The following is a 9,835-nucleotide window of genomic DNA, read 5'->3' as shown; positions in this document are numbered from 1 at the left end:
ATTCTCACTGAAGGCATCAAAACTATGAATGAACACATATGGAATTATGTACTTAAGAAAAAAGTGTGAAATAACTGAAAACATGTCTTATATTTTAGATTCTTCAAAGTAGCCACACTTTGCTTTTTTTGATAACTCTGCAAACCCTTGGTGTTCTCTCAATGAGCTTCATGAGGTAGTCACCTGAAATGGTTTTACCTTCACAGGTGTGCCTTGTCAGGGTTAATTAGTGGAATTTTGTCCCTTATTAATAAAAAAGCAAAGGGTGGCTACTTTGAAAAATCTAAAATATAAGACATGTTTTCAGTTATTTCACACTTTTTTGTTAAGTACATAATTCCATATGTGTTCATTTATAGTTTTGATGCCTTCAGTGAGAATCTACAATGTAAATAGTCATGAAAATAAAAAGGAAACGCATTGAATGAGAAGGTGTGTCCAAACTTTTGGCCTGTACTGTACATATGTATAACTATTTAACACTAAGAAGAAGAAGAAAAAAAGGCTGCACGTTTAGTGCAGGATATCCAAAAAAGTAGAGGGATGTGCAAAAAGGATATAGATAGATAGATAGATAGATAGATAGATAGATAGATAGATAGATAGATAGATAGATACTTTATTCTGCAACTCACTTCTCCTCGGCATCAGCTCTACCAACATCAAACGACTCCAACTGGTCCAGAACTCAGCCGCCTGCCTCATCACCCGCACCAAATCCTGGCAACACATCACTCCAGTCCTAAAACAACTCCACTGGCTTCCTATCTCGCACCGGATCACCTACAAAATCCTGGTCCTCACCTACAAAGCCCTCCACCATCTGGCCCCCTCATACCTCACTGACCTCCTCTCCCCGTACCAACCCTCACAGTCCCTCAGATTCACCTCAGCAGGTCTCCTCTGCATCCACAAGTCCAACCTCAGCAGTCTTGGGGGCAAAACCTTCTCCAGGGCAGCTCCCATGCTCTGGACCTCCCTCCCCCAAGAGATCCGCACCTCTGAGTCCCTCACCATCTTCCAGTCCTGCCTCAAGACCCATCTATCCGTAGCCCCAAGCCCCCCTCCCTTTTCATCTGTGCCTGAATCTTGTCTTGTTTTCTACCTTGCCCTGTAAAGCAACTTTGAGTCCTTGAAAAGCACTATACAAATTCAATTTATTATTATTATTTATTCACCCAGAGGGAAATTTTAGGCATCCAGTAGCTTAGACAACCATAACACAACAAACACACATAACACACATATATCTCACATACATAAAAATCACTCACAGAAATTTACAGAGTTAACAATTTAAGGTCTGGTATGGACTGACCATGTGATGCAATGACCATGATAAGGTGCTATGGTAGAGTGTGTGCAATGGTGGTAGTGCAAAAGTGAACAGTGCAGGGACTGGACAGTGTAATAGTTTATTATTAAATATTAACTATGACTATGAAAAGAAAAGAATGTAAACATAATAGTATTGCTTGACAAACAAGAAAAGAAATAATATACCTTAAGAACAATATATATAACAGCGAATAAGATATATAGACTGTGCAGAGGACAGGATGTAGGTCTAAGGTTCAATGTCAGTGGGGGTCCGGGGCCTTGTTGGTGAGGCTGACTGCTGAGGGGAAGAAACTGTTTTTATGGCGAGAGGTTTTGGTCCTGATGGAGTGCAGCCTCCTGCCAGAGGGGGGACGGGTTCAACCAGTTTGTGTCCGGGGTGAGAGGGACTGGCCACAATCTTTGTCCCGTTTATGCATTGTTTTGTCAGGTATGACGTTTGAGGAAAGCTGCATTCACGTGGCTCCTCACTTGTGTTGATTGAAATGGCCGTCACCGCTGCGTGGGTTCTCATGTGCCTGTTCGTGTCCGACATGGTAATGAATCTTTTCCCGCAGGTCTTGCAAGGGAACGGCTTCTCGCCAGTGTGGGTTCTCATGTGGACTGTCAAATCCCCGTTACTTCTGAAATGTTTCCCACATGTTTCGCAAGGGTACGGCTTCTCGCCTGTGTGGGTTCTCGTGTGGACTTTCAGTGCATTACCGCGTTTGAAAGCTCTCCCACATGTCTCACATGTAAACAGCCTCTCGCCCGTGTGTATTCTCATGTGGACGGTCAAATCACTTTTGAATCGGAAATCCTTTCTACACGTACTGCAAGCATACGGCTTCTCGCCTGTGTGGATTCTCATGTGGACTGTCAAATGACTTTTGGTTCTGAAATCCTTTCTACACGTTTTGCAAGAATACGGCTTCTCGCCTGTGTGGATTCTCGTGTGGGTTTTCAGTACACTACTACATATAAAAGCTCTCCCACATGTTTTGCAGGAATACAGCTTCTCACCCGTGTGGGTTCTCACGTGGGCCAACAAGTGACTGGGATGTCTGAAATCTTTCCCACACGTTTGGCAAGAATACGGCTTCTCATCCGTGTGGATCATCGTGTGTCTCTGCAATAGCGAATTATACTTAAAACCTTTCCCACATGTGTCACAATTAAAAGACTTTTTACCTGTGTCAGTATTACGGCGAGTCTTTAACAAGTTAGGGTTGTTGACATTGATAGTGGGACTGTTGCTTTTGTCACGTCTTCTCCTCTCGCCTCCTTTCGGAGTTGCGATTTTCTGATTTGGGATTTTCTCAGCTTCCTGAGAGTTGTGGGAGCGGAGCTGTGGGTCACCGTGTGCTTCGGACACCACAGAGGCTATAACTGGCATGCTGGCTGCAGACTCTTCCTCTGCTGCACCGAGAGGGTCATCAGGATCCCAGTTCAGAGTCTGACCTTCACTGTGAGTAGGAGTCAACATAGAGGCGTCAGTCTCCTGCTTCAGTGTGAGCTGCTCTCCCTCCTGACTGGTGCAGAGTCCCTCCTGTTCCTGTTTCATCTGGGGAGGCTTTGGCTCCTCCTGGTCCAGACTGGAGCTCCTCTCCTGAATCGGACCCTCCTCTTCCTCCTTACAGACATGTTGCTGTGGGAGCTCTGGAGAGACAGAAAATAAAAGCAATATGATGCCAGTGGGATGGTAAAGAAAGAAATGCAGACGTGCAAGAAAATTAGTACCAGTTGTTTGTATTTAAACACACACACACACACACACAGGCTTTTATCTGAATATAATCTCTCCGTTTTGTGGTATGAAAACACTCACCTTTGATCCTGTGTAATTTTATTTCAGGTTTCCAAACGACGTCCAACCGTCTGCGCTGACGGGTTATCTCTTCCTCGTACTCGACGATAGTATTTTTTAAAACTCCGAATATTTCTTCAGCAGCAGCCGTCAGTCGCTCGTTGACAAACTCTCTCAGATGCTCAACTGAAGACATTGTTGTTTAACCACACGTATACACACGTTTTACAGATGAACTAACCTCCTTAAATGAACTCAATTAATCAATGCCGAGCCACGTAGGTAACGATCATTGACATATATAAAAGGTAACGATAGCGCGACTGCCGAATGTCTTCTGTTTACTTTCTTCTTCTTCTTCTTCTTCTTCTTCTTCTTCTTCTTCTTTGTTTTTTAAAGTAACACTGTGTAACTTCTCCCTCTTCGGTCCCCCTACAGGTTGTCTCGTTGGAACTACAGCTTAACGGCGGTTTGCATCCACTGCGTTGCACTACCGCCGGCTACTGGGGTCACATCTCACCTACAGTTGCCAGCTAGTTACTCAGATCGTGTCCAACAACTCAGCTACCGTTCATAAACTAGATGAGATACCTTCCTGCCTTGTTCACCTCCTCCACAATCCAGTAGGTTTCCCAATCCAGTTCCCCTCAGTCCTGCTCTTCTCATTGATTCCCCTCCATCACGATCCTTCTCTCTAACATATATTTCCTACATTTAGTTCAAACATGTTGCACAGTTTCTACTACTGTTGGATGTTTCCCCATGATGAAAAGCGTACTATTTAAATAAGTATGCCCAATTCTCAGTCTGGTGATGATGTCTCCTCTTTCCTAATTCCTCCTCCTCCTCCTCCTCCTCCTCCTCCTCTCCTTACATTACCAACACTATTTTGGATGTTATACACGTCTTCCCTTTTGTTGTTGTTGTTCCCAGTGCTGTTGCCACTTTGTTTATTTCCACACAATGCTCTTTCCTTCTGATTTTGATCATTTAATAACTGCTTGCTTGGCTAGCTTGTCCACCCTCTCATTATGTGAGCAGGAACCCACATATATTCAATATTAATACCTTGTCTTCTTATTCCTGCATGTGCTGTCATGATTTCATAGAGCAAATCCTGTCGACTAGATGTTCCTGATCTTAAGACTGTACAGGGCAGAGAGAGTCACTACAGACTAGCCAAACAACAGACACTAAGACCCTAAAGGTAAAACATGTCCGCATTAAAAACAATGTTTGATCACACGGCCATTATAGCATAAAACAGTGCATTATTTTATATCAGGTTTTTAGTGCCCCGTGTTAAAATGGTAGTTTCTACTCCATCAGATTTAGCTCTTTTTCTCATGTTTGCCATTTCAGTCCAAAGCATGCTATTTTCCCAGTTTCCACTCATAAATTCCGCTCAAAAATAGGCAACAGTAACAGTCCTTTTTTATTTAAACTAAGCATAACGATTGTGCTCGGTTATCATTTACCCGCTGAATTTTATGTCCTCATCAAATCCTGAAAGTGGAAAATGTATTTACTTAAGTACTGTACTCATGGTAAAGTGTAAAATACATTATCAATGGAGTGTCTAAATTTTGATTTATTTGAACCCATTCACAAATTCTGATTTTGCATACAAGTATTAAAGTTATCAACATTATCAACCACAGCACATGACACTATACACTAGTATATTGACTGGCTGGCAGGATGAAAACATTAGTGACCCACGCTACTAGAGGATTTACTCATTTCAGAGGCCAATCATTTATATTTAAGTTTTTCATCTTCAACCTCAGAGAGTTCTCTATCCACTCAAATAGCTGAGGTAGTGAATGAACGTTGTAAAAAACTATATTCGTTTAACAGGACAAGCATTTGTAGGAACCATGCACTCACTTAATGCAACAAAAGATTTTTCAAAGATTTGGGAGATTACAATCGTTTCAATGAAATATCGTTGAGAACAGAAATATGAGTAATACAGTAATAAAGGGAAAAGCAGGTCACTTTAACCAAACCTGAGGTCATTGTTGTTGATGTACTACTTCATTACAATGGGATATTGTGACATGTTTTAATGGGAAATGATTTATAAACAATTAAAGACAAGTCTCTTCTAATTTGTGTGCAGATTCCCCACTTGAAAAGGGATTTGATGCATCCACCCTGAAATAAAGAACTGGATTTCAGTCAATGACCAAACACTTCTTTTCCTTTTTTCCACCTTTTATTTTGGCACACTTCAGGAGTTCAAAATTGACAGTTCCATTTGAATTATTGCTTCAGCCAAGGAAGGCATTTGGATTCCTGATTTGTCTTAAGCTGCTTAACAGCGTAGTCTTTTATAGCAGTAGCAGTAGAAAAACCTTTAAAACACAAAGATAGAAAATACACATTTTTAAATCATATTTTTCAACCATTTTTTAAACCCAATATAAAACATTTTTATAGTACTTTTTCCCATATCTAAAAGTAGTAATTAAACATTTTATCATACCTATTTTAAGTATTTAAAGTGCAATGATTTAAACCAACACCATACATAACATCAAAAGCATTATAAATAAACTCATATTAGCCCTTTATCTCACCAGGTTTGCTATAAAACCCGAAGCAGTATACACTTTTAACAGTTACCAAACACTACCTCCACCCATCGCTCCGTTACGGTACACGTGCAGTTTAGCGTCCCAAATTATTTTCCAAAAACGGAGTGTCCCAAATGATGAGGGTCTTATTTGAGACAGGCTAGGGTTAGGTTTGGGTTAAAACGCAACACCCATACACGCAGACATATATGAACTACTAGAGACCCAGACTTCAGTAAAAGTGCTCTATCAAAAAAGTGACTTGAGTAGAAGTTGAAGTGCTCTTTAAAGTGATGGTTCGGAGTAACTCACCCTAGGGTCCTTTGCACCATGACCTCGAGCCAAACACCCCCCCAGAAGCTTTTTTCACCTGGGTTGAACATTGGGAGAGTTAGCGTAGAGTAGCGTTAGCCGCTGAATAGCTTAGCGCAGGGGCTAATGGACCCACGTTTGTATCTTGTAAGTTACCCCACTAATAATGCCCGAAATGATACCAAACGTCTACAAGTAGTACAAATAGGTTATGTACTCATAAAACGATGGATTGGAAAGTTTGTAAGTACACCAGAAGTTTATGAACACTTGACTGCTCTCTTCTGCTCTCTGCTGCTTCTTTTAAACTCTTGCAGTTTGCCCGCTCGTCAACCAACGTTCCTCTTTACTTCCGATGTGGTCTCCTTTTTAAAGCCCCGAGCGGAAACTCGGCAGGGCACAATGGTTCCGCCCACTTCAACAATATTGTCCGTTTTAAACAGCTGCTTGTGATTTAAACAGCCTTTACTCCAGTTTGACTTGACAGAGAGGTTGCCATCACAAAAATTAATTTTAGTGGGCGAAACCTCATCCAGAAGGGGTTGATGATTTGTCCTGTTTATGGATTGTTTAGTCAGGTATGAGGTTTGAGAATAATTGCTGCATTAATGTGGCTCCTCACTCCTCAAATAGAAGACCATTTGCCAGTCCTTCCAGAGAAATGCAGAGTTTTTTTTGTGATTGTTGCGGGCAAAAATCCTTGATTATGCGGCACGTTTTCTTAAATGCGATGGAATACGCTATATATGATATTTATGCAGTTTTATGCGATGAAATTGCGGGAACTTGCAAAAACTGCGGTTTGATGAACAAGAGAAAAAAAAGTGATTCCCCCAACACCCTGCTTTTCGAAGATGTTCACGTCACGTAATTACGTCACTTCATAACGTTCCTATGGCAACAGGGGAAAATGGCTGCATAAACTAAACATTTTTCAACTTTCTGCTAAGATATATGTGACTTTTTTGCAACGAAAATGCGGGGATTATGAAATCATGCAAGCGGAAATCGGCAATTTATGCAGCGAAAGTGCGGCGTATTTGAAAAAAAATGCAGACTTTGGCTGATTATGCGTTGAATTATGCGATCGCATAATCACGTTTTTCTGGAGGGACTGGTTTGTCTGTATGATGTTCAATCTTTCCCCAAAGGTGTTTAAAGAATACGGCCTCTCACCGGTGTGTACTCTTACGTTAACGTTCAATGCTGACGTGTGACAGACTCGTTCACCGTGACTTGGTTTGGTTTGGTGATTTGGTTCGAGTGCTCAAACCGTCACCGCTCGAGTGGGTTCTCATGTGCCTGTTCATGTTCGACATGAGACTGAATCTTTGCCCGCAGGTCTTGCAAGGGTACGGCCTTTCGGCATTGTGGGTCATCAGGTGCCTACTCAAGTCCGATACAGAATTGAATCTTTTCTCGCAGGTCTTGCAAAGGTGAGGCTTGTCGCCAGTGTGGGTTCTCATGTGCGTTTTCATGTTGGACACGTTACTGAATCTTTTCCTGCAGGTCTTGCAAGGATACGGCTTCTCCCCCGTGTGGGTTCTCATGTGCCTGTTCACGTCCGACATGGTATTGAATCTTTTCTTGCAGGTCGCGCAAAGGTAGGGCTTGTCGCCAGTGTGGATTCTCACGTGGATTGTCAATTCCCGATTGTTCCTGAAAGCTCTCCCACACTTTTTGCAAGGATAGGGCCGCTCGCCTGTGTGCGTTCTCGTGTGAACGGTGAACTCACCATGGAATCTGAAAGTTTTCCCGCATGTCTTGCAAGAATACGGCTTCTCGCCTGTGTGGGTTCTCATGTGGATTGTAAATGCACCTGAACTTCTGAAATCTTTCCCACATGTTTTGCAAGAATACGGCTTCTCGCCTGTGTGGGTTCTCGTGTGGATCGTTAATGCACTGGTAGTTCTGAAATCTTTCCCACATGTTTTGCAAGAATACGGCCTCTCGCCAGTGTGGGTTCTCGTGTGGACTGTCAAATCCCCGTTACTTCTGAAATCTTTCCCACACGTTTCGCAAGGATACGGCTTCTCGCCTGTGTGGATTCTCGTGTGGGTCAAAAAGTTACAAGATTGTTTGAAATCTTTCCCACATGTTTTACACGTAAACAACTTCTCACCTGTGTGGGTTCTCAGGTGGACTGTCAATTCGCTTTTGAGTCGAAAATCTTTCCCACATGTTTTGCAAGAAAACATCTTCTCACCTGTGTGGATTCTCAAGTGTGTCTGAAGTTGTGAATTAGACTTAAAATCTTTCCCACATGTGTGACATTTATAAGACGTTTTACCTGTGTTAGTATTACTGTGAATCTTTAACAAGTTCGGGTTGTTGACATTGTTGGTGTGGCTGTTGCTTTTGTGACGTCTTCTCTTTGGTTTGGGCTCTGTTTTTCTAGTTGATCCTGAATCTCTATGCTCGCCTCCTTCCTGGTTTTTGCTCTCAGCTTCCTGAGAGTTGTGAGAGCGGAGCTGTGGGTCACCATGTGCTTCGGACACCACAGAGGCTATAACTGGCATGCTGACTGCAGACTCTTCCTCTGCTGCACCGAGAGGGTCATCAGGATCCCAGTTCAGAGTCTGACCTTCACTGTGAGTAGGAGTCAACATAGAGGCGTCAGTCTCCTGCTTCAGTGTGAGCTGCTCTCCCTCCTGACTGGTGCAGAGTCCCTCCTGTTCCTGTTTAATCTGGGGAGGCTTTGGCTCCTCCTGGTCCAGACTGGAGCTCCTCTCCTGAATCGGACCCTCCTCTTCCTCCTTACAGACATGTTGCTGTGGGAGCTCTGGAGAGACAGAAAACTTTATGAAATACTCCATGCACTTTATAAAAGACTCTACACACTTTACAAAAGACTATTTGCACTTTATCCTGCTCTCCATGCTCTGTATGCACTTTAAGCTCAATCTGCACATTTTGTTAAATGTTGGTAATTGTTGTATTGTTTATATTGATTGTTTTAACGTGGCCCATTGTATGTTTAAATGTAACCTATAATTTGTAAAACCTTGAATAAAGCTCTTTAAAAAAAAAAAAAAAAGAGACAGAAAATAAAAGCAATATGATGCCAGTCTGATGGTAAAGAAAGAAATGCAGACGTGCAAGAAAAGTAGCACCAGTTGTATTTAACCCTTGTGTTGTCTTCCCGTCGACCATGCAACTTTTTTTCTGCACCTTTTGACCTTTATCCCATCGTTTTTTAAGCTTTTCCCGACATTTTGTCACTTTTTTCACACGTTCTTTTATAAATGTTTTTTTTCAAATGCTATGAAATTGAATAAAACTTGTAAAGAGCGTTGTAGGGAGCCATCCACCTTAGTTCTTTTGAAAATGTGGTTGAAAGAAACCCACATTTCTGATATAGAAACTTTTTGAAAATGGGTCAACTTTGACCAGAGGACAACAGGAGGGTTAAACACTTAGGGCGTTATATGATCCGTATCTCTGTTTTGTAGTTTCTATGAAAACAAGTTGTATTCACCTTTGATCCTGTGTAATTTTATTTCAGGTTTCCAAACGACGTCCAACCGTCTGCGCTGACGGGTTATCTCTTCCTCGTACTCGACGATAGTATTTTTTAAAACTCCGAATATTTCTTCAGCAGCAGCCGTCAGTCGCTCGTTGACAAACTCTCTAAGATGCTCAACTGAAGACATTGTTGTTTAATCACACGTATTCAAGTTTTACAGATGAACTAACGTCCCTAATTTACTAACCCGTTACCTGCATGGATGGATTAAGAGAGCGGTTACCTGCAGGTAACGTAACGAACGTAACAGCAGCCATAGATATAAGCATAAGCAGCCCGTCTTCTGTTTAC

At 42.1% G+C, this 9,835-nt stretch overlaps 1 protein-coding gene across 1 annotated transcript; it reads right to left on the bottom strand.

Annotated features, from left to right (window-relative positions):
- Window positions 1–1,401: 1,401 nt before the first annotated feature.
- On the bottom strand, window positions 1,402–9,835 carry LOC120563752 (zinc finger protein 624-like). Its single transcript, XM_039808143.1, has 4 exons — window positions 9,497–9,835; window positions 7,247–8,800; window positions 3,146–3,322; window positions 1,402–2,976 (listed from the first exon to the last, which is right to left on the bottom strand). Exons 1-4 carry the CDS (start codon window positions 9,669–9,671, stop codon window positions 1,568–1,570), a joined length of 3,315 nt encoding a protein of 1,104 aa, XP_039664077.1. The 5' UTR covers window positions 9,672–9,835; the 3' UTR covers window positions 1,402–1,567.

The sequence above is a fragment of the Perca fluviatilis genome, chromosome 8, assembly GCF_010015445.1.
Source record: "Perca fluviatilis chromosome 8, GENO_Pfluv_1.0, whole genome shotgun sequence".
NCBI classification, from domain to species: Eukaryota; Metazoa; Chordata; class Actinopteri; order Perciformes; family Percidae; genus Perca; species Perca fluviatilis.
The sequence above is the reverse complement of the archived record's forward strand: the minus strand, read 5'-3'. Positions and strand labels throughout refer to the sequence as shown.

Excerpts from the sequence above, each read along its gene's own strand:
- LOC120563752 (XM_039808143.1), bottom strand. The coding sequence starts at position 9,671 with ATGTCTTCAGTTGAGCATCTTAGAGAGTTTGTCAACGAGCGACTGACG. Across the intron at positions 3,323-7,246 it reads AAACCAAACCAAGTCACGGT|CAATGTCTTCAGTTGAGCAT; the intron begins GAACGAGTCTGT and ends GTGGTTAAACAA. Across the intron at positions 2,977-3,145 it reads AAAATTACACAGGATCAAAG|AGCTCCCACAGCAACATGTC; the intron begins GTGAGTGTTTTC and ends CTGTCTCTCCAG.